General features: G+C 36.3%; 2 protein-coding genes across 2 annotated transcripts; one reads left to right on the top strand and one right to left on the bottom strand.

Moving 5' to 3' along the window:
- The first annotated feature begins 5115 nt into the window (after positions 1 to 5115).
- LOC132609120 (probably inactive leucine-rich repeat receptor-like protein kinase IMK2) lies at positions 5116 to 9086 on the top strand. The gene is made up of 2 exons (XM_060322975.1): positions 5116 to 8126; positions 8210 to 9086. The coding sequence occupies exons 1-2, from the start codon at positions 6122 to 6124 to the stop codon at positions 8824 to 8826; spliced, it is 2622 nt and encodes an 873-aa protein (XP_060178958.1). The 5' UTR covers positions 5116 to 6121; the 3' UTR covers positions 8827 to 9086.
- A 466-nt stretch (positions 9087 to 9552) lies between these two features.
- On the bottom strand, positions 9553 to 18058 carry LOC132609119 (sorting nexin 2B-like). The gene is made up of 6 exons (XM_060322973.1): positions 17312 to 18058; positions 16728 to 17147; positions 15674 to 15883; positions 15213 to 15473; positions 12988 to 13074; positions 9553 to 9912 (listed from the first exon to the last, which is right to left on the bottom strand). The coding sequence occupies exons 1-6, from the start codon at positions 17894 to 17896 to the stop codon at positions 9832 to 9834; spliced, it is 1644 nt and encodes a 547-aa protein (XP_060178956.1). The 5' UTR covers positions 17897 to 18058; the 3' UTR covers positions 9553 to 9831.
- Positions 18059 to 18301: the final 243 nt, after the last annotated feature.

Raw genomic sequence — 18301 nt, 5'->3', positions numbered from 1 at the left:
CAGTGTTACTTTATTCACTGCGATTTCGCCTATCATTGTCGAATTTATTTACATTCATTATTTCATCCATCATTTACCAAAATACCAAGCAACTTTTGAAAAACACCTTCATTGATTTAGGTACTAAGATTTGTGCATTTTTGTTGATTTGTTATCTTTTGAATGTTTAGATATATCAACAAACTTTTGTTTAGTTTTTGTTTGTAATTTGATTATTTAAAAAAAAAAAAAGATCACTTTTTTCCTATTTCGGTTAAAGTTATGGTTTGATTTGAATTTTTTTAGTTATTGAAAATTTAAGTTTTGCAAAGTACAATTATGTTATTGTTATAAACTTGTATACTTACATTATTTTCTGGGAAAAAATCTTAAAGATATTCTAATTTTTATAAAACTTATTGTTTGGTTATTTTAAGATTAGAATATTTGAAAAATATCATTTCATAAATTAAATTTATGAAATTCTTAAAGATGCTTTTTTTTATATTCTATATATTAATTACGGATAATTTCAACAACCTCCTTCCATGTTTTACTTCATAGCACCAACCTTTCATGTGATTCATAATATTACGCTTACCACTCTTATTTTGATTTCTTTGAAATAATTAATTTATTTATTTCTAACGTTAAAAAATTACAATATAACAACTTTACCTTTGCTATTACCGCACCTATAATCAGCTAAAAGAACAATTAGTATAGATGTTGTTTGGAAATCAACATGTATACTAGCTAGCCCGTCAAACAATAAAGTGCAAGGACAAGGATGGGTCAGATTGTGCACAGGAGCAAGAAATTGACTATTAATGAAGAACAAGAAGCCCTATTTGACCTTAGAAGGTTAACTAAATGCATCGAGAATATTTTGGTTTTACCTCTTATATTATTCTTTTACAAAGTGAAAATAAAATAGAAATTTGAGTTTAAATATAGACTTTTAGTATGAAAAATGTTTACTTGGTGTGTTCATTTTACTAATTATTTGTTCATGCATTAATAAAATCATTGTCTTCTAGTGTTCATTTTACTAATTATCCATTCATGCGTTAATAAAATCATTGTCTTCTAAAGAGATTAGGTAAAGAGAGTTTAACTGTTTTGTTTGCATAATCTTATTAAATTGATAACAACGTTTCTGAAAAGCGTTTAAACGAGAAGGAAGAGCGAGAAGACTTATATAACTTTAAAAAGAGTTAGCTTCCCTTCCCAATAGGAATTTTTTATTTGAATTTGTTATTTTATTTTATTTTTTTCATATCGATCTTATCCTTATACTTTTAACTTTTCATCTTATTAATATTTGTCTAAGATTATACAGTTATGTTTTGTATTATCAAATTTTTCATATCTTTTCTACATCAATTAAGTTACATGTTTAACCGCGCGAAGCGCGGGTCAATTAACTAGTTTGTTAATAAATTTCACGTTAGGAGTTAATATTTTTTTAAATGGTATGTTAAAGGTTTAGTGAACTAGTGTTTTGAACCGGAGGGAGTAATATAATTTTAAAATTTTCATTTCACTATTAATAAGATGATTTATAGTCATACATATATCTTATAATTTATTTTAGACCACAAATTTTAAGAGTTCTTTTTTAAAACTTTGTGTCTAGTCAAAATTTTCATATCAATTGGTACAGAAAGTAGAATTTTACCAAATTTTTAATTTGGCATAAAACGCACACGTTGAATGAGATTTATATATGTCCTAAATAAAAGTGTCGAATGGTCCGAAAGATGTCCTAAATAGCATAGCTCTTGAAGAGAAAATCAACAATTTTTTAAATTTTAGTTCATACAATCTTTTTTCAAAAACTCTAAAACTTTAAACACCAATTAAAATCAAGGAAGAAAAATTATTGATACAACATTTGTTATTGACTTATGGTAATAAAAATTATTGATAAAACGAATGTCACATAGCTTAAAATTTATTAACAAATTATTCCAAGTAGTTGTTATATTCTAAAAGATAAGTACATTATTTTCGACAGAATAGGTGAATGGGATAATAATAAGAGTTATATATTTTTGTAATTTAATTCTAAAAAAAAAAAAATCTTTATTCAGAAAAAAGTAGATTCTCACCGGAAAATATTACATAAGGGGGTTATCGTTTTCATTCAATATGTGGAGGGGTTATCGTTTCCCAACCCTTAAATGTTAGGGGGGTAAAGTGGGATTTACTCAAAAGTTACAGCTAACAGTTTCTGCCATTAAGTACAAGGGAGTCCGGAACCAAAATGCCCCAAAAAAAATCACTTTGAACCAAAATACCCCAACAAAAAAAAAATGTTATAAAAGTATCTTTAGCGCAGTAATTTACTGCACTAAAGCAGTTCACGGAGACGGAGCCGTTAACTGCTTTAGCGCATACCCAAAAAAAAAAAATGGCCAACTTTATTTTTTGCAACACTTAGTGTTTTTTTCCATACTTTGACCAATGATTAGTTGTGTGTCAAGACTCTGAAACGTCAATATTTTATATAGAACCTGGTATTTTTTTCTGCGTACAATAATGTAGGCTCAATACATCAAGGATACGTAAACGTTCGGATCGTCATTTTAGGTGTTGAAAAGGTACCCGAAGTAAGTTTTATTTGTAAACTTTAGGTTTAAGTCTTCTATATACATAGACGTCCATTTTTGTTTGAAGACTTGTTGTCATTAGCTTAAGGTTTTTTATTTTTAGGGTTTAGATTTATTGAAAATAAAGTCATTGCCAAAAGGTTTTTAACTGCTTTAGCACAGTATTTTACTGCGCTAAAGATTTTTTTTTTTAGATATATTTGTATACCGCAGTAAAATAACGAGCATTAAAAAAAAATGGCAATTTTTTTTTTTTTTTGCAACACTTAGTGTGTTTTTTCATACTTTGACCAACGATTAATCGTGTGTCAAGACTCCGAAACGTCAATATTTTATATAGAACCTGATATTTTTTTCTGCGTATAATAATGTAGGCTCAATACATCAAGAATACGTATACGTTTGGATCGTCATTTTAGGGGTTAAAAAGGTGTCCGAAGTAAGTTTTGTTTGAAAAAACTTAGTGTTTGACTATAAGGTTATTTTAGTCAACTTTATATGTCGAGAAAATTAGTCAGCTTTATTTTCAAAATTTGAAAGCGCAGAAGTGAAATTGACATTCACAGCTACATTACCCCGGGATTTTTACGTTGAAATCTATTGCGTATCATCATCTTATAAGTAAATAAAACTGAAAATTTCACGTCAATTTGGGGGAAAATTGAAATTGAATGGGATAAAAGGTGTTTTTTTTTTTAAATCGGCTCGGCCAAACCGCCTTGCGGCAGTTTGTCCGCGTAGATCTTGAAAAAATACGCAAGTTCAAAAAAAAAAAACTCGCAAAACGGACGTCCGAGCGCAAAGTTATGACCATCTAAATTTGACCACTTTACAACTAGTTTTTCTCCCTATATTTTTTAGAATTATATTTATATTCAAAATAAACTTATGTCGTGATTAAAAAATAACACGCTTAAATCAAAACCTTAAAAAATAAAACACTTAAACCTTAAACAAAACTTACTTCGGGTACTTTTTCAATCCCTAAAACGACGATCCGAACGTTTACGTATCCTTGAAGTATTGAGCCTACATTATAGTACGCAGAAAAAAATATTAGGTTCTATATAAAATATTAACGTTTCGGAGTCTTGACACACGACTAATCGTTGGTCAAAGTATGGAAAAAACACTAAGTGCTGCAAAGAAAAGATTTATTAAAATAAGATGTCGCGATCTTTTTATGAAAAAAAAAACACTAAGTGTTCCTTAAGTGTGTTATTTTTTAATGCCTAACTTTATTTTGAATATGTTGCAAAAAAAAAAAAAAAACGCGTAAATCGGACGTCCGAGCGCAAAAAATCGCATATATTCGAAATAAAGTTACGCTTTAAAAAATAACACACTTAAATCTAAACCCTAAAAATAAAAAACTTTAAGTTAATGACAACAAGTCTTCAAACAAAAATGGACGTCTATGTATATAGAACACTTAAATCTAAAGTTTACAAACAAAACTTACTTCGGGCACCTTTTCAACCCCTAAAATGACGATCCAAACGTTTACGTATCCTTAATGTATTGAGCCTACATTATTGTACACAGGAAAAAATATCAGGTTCTATAAAAAATATTGACGTTTCGGAGTCTTGACACACGACTAATCATTAGTCAAAGTATGGAAAAAAACACTAAGTGTTGCAAAAAATAAAATTGGCCAATTTTTATTTTATTTTTTTGTACTGTTTCTATTAGAATTTTTTTTTTTAACTGCTTCTATAACGCAGTAAAATACTGCGCTAAAGCAGTTAACGGCTCCGTCTCTGTGAACTGCTTTAGCGCAGTAAATTACTGCGCTAAAGGTACTTTTGTAACATTTTTTTTTGTTGGGATATTTTGGTTCAAAGTGATTTTTTTAGGGCATTTTGGTTCCGGACTCAGTACAAGGCCAGGACACTTCAATTTTAAATTAATTTGAATTATATTTACTTGCTCTCTAAAATGGATTGTCAATTTTGTAAATCTTTCAAAAACTTGAAAAAGGAGTTTTTACATTCTGAAATAAACGCCTTCTCAGTACTTTCAAAAGCTATTTTTTTCCGGTAAATACTAAAAACTAAAGTGATTTTTCTTTTTCTTTTGTTTTGTTTTTTTTGTTTTTATTTTTTATTACATAGGGGTAGAAAAAAAGATTACAACGTACGGATTCGAACTCTCACCAATAAATTAAAGTTCAAGCAGTCAGTCAACTTAGTTACTAAATCTCTTCCTTTTACTTTTTAGTCCATTTATGAGGGTGTTGATAAAATTCAAGATAAGGAGTGTTTATAATTTGTACACCTGGAAAGTAACAATAAAGTACTTCTCTTTCAATTTATGGCTGCCTTTAATTTCTTTAATAATTTGTTTAAAAGGGTTACGTACTTTTTATTTTGGGATAAAGTATAAGAATACTCCCGAATTATGACGAAATTATCAGGTACACATTTAAACTAGGTGAGCATCCTGTTATCCTCCTAAATTTAATTTTTCTGTATTAGTACACATTTAAACTATGTAAGGGTCATATTACCACCATGAACTTAATTTTTCTCTGTTATTTACACCACTGAATTATTTTTGTCCAGTTTTGCTGCTGTCTAAGTGCAGTTTTTGGCTGCTGTTTGATGCAGCTTTTAGTGAATTGTTTGCCTAGTTTTGGTTGTTGTTTTGGTGCAGTTTTTGCTGCTATTTTTGTCCAGTTTTGATCCAATGGCAGGAACAAGACGAACAACTTGCAAGTTTAACATTTTGATATATTAACTTTTATAAAAACACATCTCTAATTAAAAATCACATTTTCAAAGTCCTTTTTTAGACTCCTTGTCCAATTAGAACACATAAAATAAAACTGAAGGGGTAATTGTTGTAAACAAATATAGGAAACGTCAAATCAAGTTAACCTGGGATGAGCAAAGGGACCCCGCTTAGACTAGCGGTAGGATCAAGTCATAATCGTATAAACAGTCATGGACAAAATTGGTAAATCAACAAATAAAGACAAGGTAGAACTATTATTTTTAAGTTAAGAATTTGGAGAACGGGGACCCCACCTGGAAAAGATAGCCGTTAGAGAAGGTAAGTAGCGGCTGGCATAATAAAAACAGCCCAGTTCCCAAACCCTAGACATAATAATTCTTTTATTTTTTCAGCTTTAATCCACAGACCATAAGTTTCCAATGCAAAAGCCAAAGCATTTTTAGTTGTATAAAGCTTTATGGACAGACCAAAAAAACTAGCCGTTATAGCCTTTTTATTTTTTTAGCTACATTAGTTAAAGGGCCTTATGAATCTGATATTACACCTGACACTTTTCATGTCTCCCAATAAAACTCACTCATAGATTCCTCCTCCATTTTAGCTCTATTATTATTATTGTGCTCCACTTCACGTGGAAACCCCAGCTCCTCTTACTACAAAATCTTCTTGTAGTGTCAACTTACTGTTTAGTTTCAAATTAGGAAGAGAGTAGAGGGAAAAAAAGAAACTAGAAAGGTTTCATCTTTTATTATCTTATATTCTATTCTGAGACTTTAGGTAAAGTGGTAATGGGAGATCAAGATCGAGATTTTAGTAGTTTTGAGCCATACCCTTTTCGAGTTAACGAGTTTTTAACCCGAAAAGGAGCTTGGAGATGCATAATTTCTGATGATGAGAAGGAAAAATGGAAGATGGAAGATGGTGTTTCTACCTCATTGAGGTGTTCAAAAAGGTTCTTTTTGTTTGCCCAATTTTTCTTGTTATTTCAGCTACTAATATCTGGAATTCAGCCAGCTTTAGGTCAAGATTGGGATGGGATAATTATCACAGCATCAGATTTTCAAGCATTACAAGCATTTAAGCAAGAGTTGATTGATCCAAAAGGGTTCTTGAAAAGCTGGAATGACAGTGGAATTGGAGCTTGTTCTGGTGATTGGGTTGGTATTAAATGTGCTCAAGGACAAGTTATTGTAATCCAGCTTCCATGGAGAGGTCTAGGTGGAAGAATTACTGAAAAAATTGGGCAATTTCAAGCTCTTAGAAAGCTTAGCCTCCATGATAATGTCATTAGTGGTTCAATTCCTTCTACTTTGGGTCTCATACCCAATCTTAGAGGACTTCAACTCTTCAACAATAAGTTGTCTGGTTCTGTTCCTGCTTCTCTTGGTTTATGCCCTCTTCTTCAAACACTTGATCTTAGCAATAACTCATTGTCTGGTACAATTCCACCTAGTCTTGTTAATTCAACTAAGCTTTCTAGGCTTAACGTTAGCTACAATTCTTTGTCTGGATCTATCCCCACAAGTCTCACACAATCTCCTTCCCTCATTTTCCTTGACCTCAAATATAACAATCTTTCAGGTTCAATTCCAGATTCTTGGGATGGAAATGGAAAAGGCCTCGTCCAACTCCAGTCCCTTACACTTGATCATAATTCCTTCACTGGAAGCATTCCTGCTTCTTTAGGAAAGTTGAATGAACTTCTTGATCTTTCAATTAGTCATAACCAAATGACTGGAGTTATCCCAAGTGATGTTGGGAGACTTTCTAGACTTAGAACACTTGATTTGTCTTACAATGCCATTAACGGAAGCTTGCCTGATAGCTTCTTCAATCTATCCTCACTTGTGGTCTTGAACTTGGAAAGCAACCAACTTGATGACCAAATTACAGCAGCCATAAACAAATTGCAAAAACTCACATTTCTCAATTTGAGGAGTAACCATTTTAGTGGTGATATTCCAGTCACTATAGGAAACATTTCTGCTCTTAGACAACTAGATTTAGCTCATAACAATCTAAGTGGAGAAATCCCAGCTTCTTTAGGTGATTTACCAAATCTTAGTGCCTTCAATGTCTCATATAACAATCTGTCTGGTCCTGTTACAACTGATCTTGCTCAGAAATTCACCTCGAGTGCCTTTGTGGGAAATCTTCAGTTATGTGGTTACAGTCCTTCAACCCCATGTCCAATATCTCCAGCTACCCAAGCAGCTCCATCCACCGAAACACCAAAAAAACGAGGTCGTAAACTAAGTAATAAGGACATAATTCTCATAGCAGGAGGGGCAGTTCTCATAATTTTGATTCTGCTATGTTGCATTCTCCTATGCTGTTTGATCAGGAAACGAGCTGTAGCGAAAGCAGGGAAGGATGGTGAAGCCACCGGTAGGATGGGTGCAGCAGCTAGAGGTGAAAAGGGTGTTCCACCAACTGCTGGAGAGGTTGAAGCAGCAGAAGGAGGAGATACAGGAGGAAAACTTGTCCATTTTGATGGACCTATTGTGTTCACAGCAGATGATCTTCTATGTGCAACTGCCGAAATAATGGGAAAGAGCACTTATGGTACAGTGTATAAGGCCACATTAGAGGAAGGCGATCAAGTTGCTGTGAAAAGATTGAGAGAGAAGATCACAAGAGGTCAAAGGGAATTTGAGACTGAAGTCAATATTCTTGGAAAGATCAGGCATCCAAATCTTCTCGCGCTTAGAGCATATTACATGGGTCCCAAAGGAGAGAAACTTCTTGTTTTTGACTACATGCCTAAAGGAAGTCTGGCAACTTTTCTTCATGGTAAGCGAGGAAACAGTTTTCCATTTTACTTTTGGTTTGCTCTTACTTGTGGATTTAGATTATAAATCTACTGTTCTTTGCAGCTCGCGGCCCTGATACACCAATTGATTGGGCAACAAGGATGAAAATAGCAAAGGGTACAGCAAGGGGCTTGCTCTTCCTGCATACAAATTCCAACATCATTCATGGGAATCTTACATCCAGCAATGTTTTACTTGATGAAAACACAAATGCAAAGATTGCAGATTATGGTCTTTCGCGCCTTATGACTGCTGCTGCAAATGCAAATGTGATTGCAACTGCTGGAGCACTTGGCTATCGGGCACCTGAACTTTCCAAGCTCAAAAAGGCCAACACGAAGACAGATGTATACAGCCTCGGAGTCATTATACTGGAACTTCTAACTGGGAAGTCCCCAGGAGAGGCGATGAATGGTGTGGATTTGCCTCAATGGGTTGCATCAATTGTGAAAGAGGAGTGGACCAATGAGGTGTTTGATCTAGAACTAATGAGGGATGCATCCGTCATAGGTGATGAATTATTGAATACCCTGAAATTGGCTTTGCACTGTGTTGATCCGTCGCCATCAGCTAGACCAGAAGTTCAGCAAGTTCTCCCGCAACTTGAAGAAATTAGACCTGAAACAGCTACGAGTTCTGGGGATGATGGTGCTGCGGCTCCCTCAGCAAGCGATGAATAGATACTATCAGATTTCTCATCTAAGTAATTTTTAGGCAGGTGTTACGAGTTTAGGTGCCACTATTCTTTCATTCTTGAATTAGGTTGGTCAAGAGAGTGATTTTATTCTTCTACTGTCTGTAGATACCCTAGTGTGTGCTATTTGTTTTCTTATTTGAGCTGCAATGGAATCCTCCTAATTTCCGTAACATCTGGTCCTAGAGAACGTTCAGTTATAGCATCTAAATAAGAGACTCACGTTCACTCGCGTTACCAAGAAATACAGTAAAACTGAGTATGCAAGTGACGAACAAAATGCGATGCCTTTTTTCAGGTCTTCTTATTTTCAGAAACCAACCCCTCACATCAAACAAAAAATAGACATTAGGAGACGTTACCAAATATTATTTTTGAATGGCGTACGATGCAACAACGCAATAGAGGTAACCGAAATATTACACAATGGTGTAAAACTGAGCATGCAAGTGACGAACAAAATGCGATGCATTTTTTCGGGTCGTCTTATTTTCAGAAACCAACCCCTCACATCAAACAAAAAATAGACATTAGGAGACGGTACCAAATATTATTTTTGAATGGTGTACGATGCAACAACGCAATAGAGGTAACGGAGTTCTGAAAAAGAAGAATTAGAGAAGCATTTCATGAAATTTGTAGGTATACAGGTTTGTGTACAATGTGCAGCATAGGATCCATCCTTACGAGGAAAATATAACAAGACCACATCTACTGTATAAGTAAAAATTTGATTAAAGTCTCCAAAGATTTTTCCAATTCCTAGTCAGGCTTGAGGATCTGCAGCAGTTTGTTAAATGAAAGTTCCCAGAAGTTATCAATTAGAACTTTACGAAGAAAAAATGTTGGATCAAACATCTACGCCTAAAATATGAACATGTCTCTAAGCTAGTATACAAACAAGTACAGTACAAAGGAAGGGGAAAGGGAAGGGGGATAGAGAAACTAAAAAATAAAGACAAGCTAAAAAGCCATTATATACAGTAACTCCTCAGCTACCATGTTTTGCATATCCACTTGTTTCCTCTGCAACCGTCTCCCAAACATTTGCCATCTTTTCTGCATATCCTGCCTGGTAAAACTCAACATGTTACTTTCTCCTATAAATCTTTTCCAAGGGAATAGAAGGAGGAACAAGTAAAGGGCTAACTCTTGCTGGAAAGGAATATCATTAGTAACATTTCAACTGACAACAGCAATAACAGAATGCTTGATCCAGTTCACAGGTGACCTACCTTATCTAAGAAAAGTTTAAATGTGACCTAAAGTTTCAAGTATGCCCGACCAAATATTTTACCTTGTCACAAGAAAGTTCAAGCGGTTTTGCTCATATAATGTTTTTATGCCCCAGAAATGAAATGATTGCAACAATTTTAAGCTAATCAATTCTAATACAGATTGCTCCAACAGGAAAGCCTACTACAGCAAAAACAAAAAGGATAGAGGAAGGTAAGAAAATTGTTTGAGTTGAGTTGATACTGTATGTTAGCCTGCAGGTTAAGCACAATACTGTTTACCATGTAAAGATTATTATAAGCATTTCTTTTCAAAAGTTCTCCATAAAGATGGCAACAACCACTGATTCACAGTATGTATACCCTCTCTCGCATTTAAATGCGGGGCCAGATTTAAGGGTCTTAGTTCTGTTATAGAATCCTGTGCTACAGAATGAATCCAGTCACCATCCAATTTAACAATATGGCTTAACGAAATGAAGGACTTCAAGTAGTTCAATGAAGCTGGCAAGAGAAATAAAAGAGCGGATCAACCTCCTCAATGCCTTAACTTACTGAAAACTAGAATGAACATCAGAAGCAACTCCATTTGATTGGCAGTAGAGTCCCGAATTTCTAATATGGACACAATTGCTACATGCGTAGGATGTCTCCAAAGTTATTCAGAACACATGCTTGTATTCCAAATCATATAGTGGATTAGGACTCGCAATTATGCAACCTAAGAACTAATTAACAGCTGTTATCTTATCCAGAAGAGAGTAACTAGAAATGGCTAAAAGAGCCCAGAAGTATAAAGATTGAAAGTATGCTGTCGACTTCCCTAAAGATGACCATTTGACCTGATGGAAATATAGCAATGCAGAACAGCATTCCATCAACATTTCACACGATTTCAAGTACACAATTCCTGACATTATCACAAAATATTCCGTGTCTCTAGTTCCTGCGCTCATAGCTTCTGAAACCACAGAAACAGACCCAAGATCACACATTAGCACTTAATTGATTATCAATCTTCCACTTCCCACCATATAAACCAAATGACCAGCACCATTTCAGGTAATTATCAGCAAGTTATCAGTCTCAACAGCTCTTAATTTGTTAAAAATTCAGTTCTTAAATACCTTAGTCTTTACTCTTCCTGGGACAAGAATGCAGTGCAAAACCCACAGAAAACTCTTACATTTGTGATGTGCCACTCAATCCTAGTGTGGGGCATAGCAGGACACTCATCACATATAGTCCATCAGTTATGCATCACTATACCTTGACTTCAAAGGAGTTAAAGCAGGGTAATAATCCTCAGCGATGGGAAACAGAAATCTACCAATGGACCTTGTCTCAAATCATGTATTGACTTGCTCGTTGAGACACAATCATAAAGGAAATGAGACAAGAGGAAACATTTTCATTAAGGCAATAAAGAAATGACCGAAGATTACGACCTGTTCGGCTGTTCCCAAGCCCCATTGCGGAGCTATCTCCTTTATCAGGCATGTGAAGAGGAGATGCACGGATGCCCCATAGCGGAGGTGTGAGGGTTGGCTATGGATGGTTTCAAGAGAGGTAGAGGTAGGCCGAAGAAGTATTGGGGAGAGGTGATTAGATAGGACATGGTGCAATTACAGCTCACCAAGGACATGACCATAGATAGGAGGTTATGGAGGACACGGATTAGGGTAGAAGGCTAGTAGGTAGTTGAGCGTTGTCACGCTTATCTTTCCATCCTTGTAGTCGTAGTATTACTCTGGTAGTTTCTTGTCCTTTGATTTCTGTTATTACTTGGTGCTTCTTGTACTTTAATGATCGTATGATTTTTGTGGCAATTAGGCTACTGTTCCTTTTTTCAGAAAACTTGATTTCTGTTAGTTATTATCTGTTGTTTCTTTTCTTCTGTTATTTCCTTTTCCGGATTGCTTTTGTTTGCTTTTCTTTGAGCCGAGGGTCTATCGGAAATAGCCTCTCTACCTCCCAAGGTAAGGGTAAGGTCTGCGTACACTCCACCCTCCCCAGACCCCACTTGTGGGATACACTAGCTATCTCCTTTATCAGCTCTTTCTCAGCTTCCCCTCGTCATTTACCTATTCAACCCAACTTTTCTGTATTCAGGTAGAAAATTAACAAACTCAGTTTGCATATAGCAATGAAATAGGATAGAGTAGGGAGAAGCAATCCTGAAGTCTGCATGTTGTGGAAGAGGTTAGGGAGGATGCAATTATTATATTGTAGTCCTTTCTAAAGAAACTGAAACAAGGATCCTCCCTTTCTCCCAAGAGATTTAGTTGTTCATGAAAAGCCTAAAAGAATAAGAGCCAGACGTAAGAAAAACAATAGTGAAGACCCAAAACTGGCTTTATGACAGGAAAAACATAGCTGTTAGATGACTATTCTCGCAGTACAGGTGGTAAATTCTGATATCCTCTGCAGCATAGTTATTTTCCTATTACTCGTGTCTACAGGGGAAAAGTTAGCCCTCCTCATCCTTTTTCTTTTTTGGATTAGATTTTCAGATGAAATCTGCCATCTTCCGCTCTAATAATATTTTCTCTAAGGGAAAACACAAGACAAGCTGATATCTTGCAAATTTACTTTCTTGTACTTGCTAAAATAAAACAAACTAAACACTACCACTTTTTGGGAAGTCGGTGGAGAAAGGACATTACCCTGACTATAATTGGTTAAAAACAGATATAACTAGATTAAGTGTGCTTAACATCAGAAGTTCAAAATGGTCTATATTTATAGTTGGACGTATTGGAAGAAATCAAATGCCTCTTATAAGCACTATACAAGGGAAAAACAAAAGCATGTTCCTCATAACAATGCTAAATCAATGATTTCCTGCATTTGATGCGGCAACATTAGAAGACAGATACTTCTTTTTTTATCAGTCTAGAAGACAAAGATACCTGATTGACAATAAATCCTTTCAACATTCCCAAGAAGTCATCATGTCTTTCCTTCTCAAATCTCTCAAGCTCATTCTTGTTGTTTTCCTGCAAGTTTCACCATCAAACAACTATAATGTTAATCTCATTGAAAACGATATAAAACTAAAGAAAATAGAAGAGAGATAAATTAAATATCCTCTATACAGCAGTTATATACTTCCCCTGAAAAGAGACCAATTTAAAAATCTAATAAACAAGTATTGCCTTCCTACGAAAACCATTATGTCAAACCAAACAAGCTGAACTGGTAACACATGCATCGTCACTCTCGTGAATGAATCGGGAGCCTGGTTGGAGGGGTTTTACATAAAATAACTTCAGTACTTGCTATTATTAAAAAGAAACTAATGAAAAATCATTTAATGAGCACTGATTTAGCAAACTTAGTCATTCTTGAACGAACATGGACGCCCAAGACTAAACATCATTGACAGTAATAGGTTGAACAAATAAAAAATCATAACAAGCTTTTTTATCAGAAAAGAGACTCTAAGAAGCCACATTCAAGCAAGACTTATCAACTTCTTAGGAACATTGAAAATATAATTATCTGCTCTATTGTAGCATGATTGGTGATATTAAGTGCCCCACCTTGGTTGAGGAATAGGTAGTTGTCTCTTTTGGGAAATCCTCACCTTATGAAATAGCTTTCTGGGATGGGTTAGGCCCAAGGTCAACTTTCTTAACATGATATCAGAGCCAGAACCATCTTTATTCTTGGTTTACCCAATGTTGGGCCCTAGCTACATTATACATGCACCAGATGTCAAGTGTGCCGAGGGGTGTTACGTGTCCCACATTGGTTGAGGGGATGGGTTAAGTTAGGACATGTTTGAATAGTAACTCTTTTGCCCCCGGCGTACCTGCATTACCTAGACTGTACATAGTTGACAGCACCTGATTAATCAACTAGATATATTGTTCCAACAATCAGGTTTGTGAGAACTTTATAAGAATCTTCCGGATAAACCTTCTGGGGAAGTAGGACTGTTCAATCCCAATCTTAAACACTTGTAAAGCTGTTGTCACATTCTACCAGAGTTGTAGAAACCTCACTCTATGTTACACTAATCCAAGAATAGAGCTTTAACAGTCTTTAATAGAATCAGGCATGAACAAGATCCAGTCCTATGAAATTGTAGGTTGCCTACTTTGGTTCCACTTGTGGCGCTCAGAGTCATAAGTGAGAGATGATGTGTACCAGAATATCATGAACTCGATGGCTATGGCCTATTTTCATCCCAGCATTATTTGAAAAATATATCGTGAAAGTCTGGGTTTACCCTGTGCGCACCCGAAGGGTAGCGGCTGCGGGTTCCCATGTCATCAAAAAAAAAATATCGTGAAAGTAAAAAACTGCAGATAGGAGGCCAGTACAAATCAGTCAACCAGGTGAAGCATTTTGATTGACTTTCCATTGCGGTCTATTTATCACTTTTTGCCCCGAATTACTGAATAATTGCTAATGCTGGTTCTTTTCTTTTTCGGATAACCATGTTGGCCGAGGGTCTTCCGGAAACAGCCTCCCTATCTTCCGAGATAGGGGTAAGGTCTGCGTACACTTTACCCTCCCCAAATCCCACATTGTGGGATTCCACTGGGTATGTTGTTGTTGTTGTTGTTGTTGCATGTTGTCCGAACTTAGCTTGCGCGCACCTCGACTCACAGGGTACCTGCTCCCTCTCACAAGCACAGGTCCCGGGTAACTCTGTCCACCAAAGCTTGGACAGATGGGAAGAAACCACCTAGTGCTTTTTTTACTCCACTAGGATTTAAACTTGGGAGCTCATGGTTCTCAACGCACTTCATTGACCACTAGGGCACATCCTTGGATGCAAGCTAATGTTGGTCCTTGACAACAACTCAACATATCAATACTTGGGCGTACGTGTAATAGTCCAATTATTGTGAATTAAACTTGAACTTGGAACTGAGTATAATTAGTCCAATTGTTGTTAACTGACCAGCACCCAGAGGAATTTAGCCAGAAAATATGCTATGTTCAAGATTAACATCAAGAGTTTCAGTCTGTTTAAACACAGTAAAGAGGATTCATCGTTTGAAGAAAAGAGACAATGATGGAGATGATATGGTGAGCTTACCAAGTAGTGAAGAAAATGAAGATAACAAAAATCAGAAAGCTTATTTTAGTTGCATAACTAACTATTAACATGTGATATTACCTTGATCCGCTCATACTCCCTCACAGCAGAACTTTTGGCATCTTCAGTAACTCTAAGAGTTCCCCTGAGCTCTTCTATTTTGTGAATTCTGGAGCTGTCCCCACCAAATATCTTAGATGAAGCAGTTTCAAGTTTCTCGATCCTCGACCTTAGTGATGATAGATCAGACAACAATGTCTGTACAGTCAAAAGAGCACTTGACCTATCGGAAAATGCATTGTTCACAGCTAACATCACTCCAAGGTATTCATGGAGCTTATCCTGTAACATATCAACAATTGAACAGATAATAAACAAACGCAAAGACTATCGGTGCAAAAACTTCTTAAAATTAGTAAATCACAATTAGGTAGGATGTGTCCGAAGTCCGAACAGGATAGTCTCTGATGAATGTGGAACTTTGTCTGATTAAGGATATTGGGTGCATCTCTATAAGTCAGCTTGCACTGGTAGGAACTTACCAAATGCTTGACGGTTTGTGCATTTAGCTCCCTATATAGTCTGCTTGCCTTTACAGAAGCAGTTGCCACATTCTTCATATCAGCAGCCCTTGTTCTTTGTGAATCATAAACTGCTTGCTCTGTCTCAAACTTTGTTAACTTGACAAAAGCTAGGCCCATTTGCCCCATGGTTTCTCCAATATCCTGCTGAGCTTTCACAAGTGCTTCAGCCTGAAGAATTATATGAATAGACTGCTCAGTGCCAGTAATTGTCAAATAACTTTCCCAACATAAGACTACTTAATAGCTCAAACGAAGATATTCATGCTCAATCTAAGAAAATACTGCATACAGCACAGGCAGACGGCAGTACTTTCATGATGAATCTTATGATTATGTGTAGTAAAGTAACTAAACACATCAAGTGAATTTGCAGTAATCCAAACTGAAATTCCTTTAAAGTTCCAGCAATAATGTGCATATTGAACAAGAATGTTTTTCTTGGTAACAAGGGAACCGCAGCTGCTAATCTTTGGATGCGCTCTGGGTAAACCCCGCTCCAGTGTAATAGACCGCAAGCCACACAGGAGATGTAAACCGCACTAAGCAAGCCTTGTGGGACCAGCTCGACCGAGAAATGCATGCAGGTGGTATCAAACCCAGGACCCCCATTTGGGAGATCTCCTACTCAACCAACTCGACCACCATTGAAGTGGCGTTGAACAAGAATATAAGACCAACTTTATTGTACTGCTATAATAATCAATCAAATGTAAACATGCCAAATATTTACTTATCCACATTCAAAAGAACAAGAACACATAGTAAGATTCCTTTTTTAGCATATACTCCCTCCGTTTCAATTTATGTGAACCCATTTGACTGGGCACGACATTTAAGAAAGAGTGAAGACTTTTGAAACTTATGATTCAAAATAAGTCTTGAATATTTGTGTGACTGTAAATCATTTCATAAAGTGAATTTGTTTCCAAATTAGGAAAGAGGTCATTCATTTTGGCACAGACTAAAAAGGAAATAAATTCACATAAATTGAAACAAAGGGAGATTAATTAACCTGCTGAGACAAATTGCTGAGTTGCTGCTCAAAATCCTGCAACTTCTGCTTCTTTTCCAATAAGTCCTTGTTCTCCTCCACTACAGGTGGCTTCACACCACCCCAATCATTAGCCACAGATTGTTTCAACTCCCTAAACATTCTCAACAAGTCCCTACCTCCCTTGGCAGGCTGAGCCACCTCATTCGCATCCACCATTCCCCCAACCGACTCACCAAACATCTGTTTCGGTAGCTGCACCGCTCCATCCAACATCCTCGACGCCACATCTGTATTCCTCACCAACGGCAGCTTCCCATTCGCCTGTACAAACAGCCTTAGCTCCTCACTTCTCCTTATCACAGGATGCGCAGCTAATCTCCTCAGGTACTTCTCCAGTGCTGCTCTCCTCTGTTCCACAAACTCCTGTTTCTGCATCACCTGTGAAAGAAAAAATATTTTATGATAAACTCTATAAATCTCTGAATGCTCTATACAATCTCCACAATATGAAAACAGGTAGCAACACCCGGTATGAAACCTAATTTAACTCAAAACAGGAAAACACAATTCCTATATAAATTTGACTATACATAAATCCTAACCTGACTCTCAACTACACTCTTGTCCGGCCTTAACGGAATGAAAAAACCTCTGTACGACTCGGCTAATCGGTCAGATAAAGTCACCACGTCTCTAAATCTCCTCCGAACGCTAAATTCAGTTCCGTCAAACTCAGGTAAATTCGTCCTTGTAGTAATTAGGTACGTAACGTAATTTGTTCCACCTGGCACGAGGGAAGTCGAGAGTTCTTGCTCTTTTTGTGGATCAGAAACGGTGATACTCAAAAACTCCGAGGAGGATGAAGGAGATGATGATGATGAAGGAGAAGCGATAGAGTGATGATCATGACCGTTGATTTCAGGAGAAGAGTGATCCGCATCGAAGGATCTAAAAATAGCTTCAGCGTAAGAAGGAGGTTCGAGGATAGAATTGAAGGAATTAGGATTAGGGCTTTGACTTTGTTCAGTTGGGATTTCAGCGAAGGGTAGAGATGAAGAGGAAAGTGGATCAGAGAAAGGATGAGGGCTGTTGGATGAATCGTCGTCGTTGAGGACAAGAGATTCCATTTCCTCTTTGGATGTGTAAAGATGGGACTCTTCGTAACTCTGATTCTCATATCCCATCATCCTTGTTGCTTGGGAAAATCCACTAAAATTCCAAATAGATAAGTGGAAGAAAAAGAAATGCCGGGAAGTGGTCCGGCAAGAAAGGAGCGGTTACGGGGAGTGCACTGCACGGTGAGGGAGTAGTAGTAGAGGACGGTGAGACCGAAGACTGCACGCTGGCAATTGGAAGCACGTGAATAGCATGTGTCGATAAGGAAGCACGTGAATGGCATGTGTCAATAAGGGAGTAACTGATGCCAGTTGTGTATATATTTTAGGGAATTTTACATAAATGACTACACTTTAGGGGTTTAAAATTTGTCATAGCTACAGTTTCAATATTTACATTGCGTAGCTACAGTTTTCCCGCTATATTCAAAAAATGGTTCGCTGTATTTATAAAACGGCCTAGCTGTATTCATGAAT

The sequence above is a fragment of the Lycium barbarum genome, chromosome 9 (assembly GCF_019175385.1).
Source record: "Lycium barbarum isolate Lr01 chromosome 9, ASM1917538v2, whole genome shotgun sequence".
NCBI classification, from domain to species: domain Eukaryota; kingdom Viridiplantae; phylum Streptophyta; class Magnoliopsida; order Solanales; family Solanaceae; genus Lycium; species Lycium barbarum.
The sequence above is the reverse complement of the archived record's forward strand: the minus strand, read 5'-3'. Positions and strand labels throughout refer to the sequence as shown.

Bases quoted from the DNA above. Each gene is read 5' to 3' on its own strand.
- LOC132609120 (XM_060322975.1), top strand. From the start codon at position 6,122: ATGGGAGATCAAGATCGAGATTTTAGTAGTTTTGAGCCATACCCTTTT. The intron at 8,127-8,209 runs GTAAGCGAGGAA...TGTTCTTTGCAG, and splicing joins TCTGGCAACTTTTCTTCATG to CTCGCGGCCCTGATACACCA.
- LOC132609119 (XM_060322973.1), bottom strand. From the start codon at position 17,896: ATGATGGGATATGAGAATCAGAGTTACGAAGAGTCCCATCTTTACACA. The intron at 17,148-17,311 runs GTTAGGATTTAT...TTTCTTTCACAG, and splicing joins AGAGTGTAGTTGAGAGTCAG to GTGATGCAGAAACAGGAGTT. The intron at 15,474-15,673 runs GTAAGTTCCTAC...GATATGTTACAG, and splicing joins CACAAACCGTCAAGCATTTG to GATAAGCTCCATGAATACCT.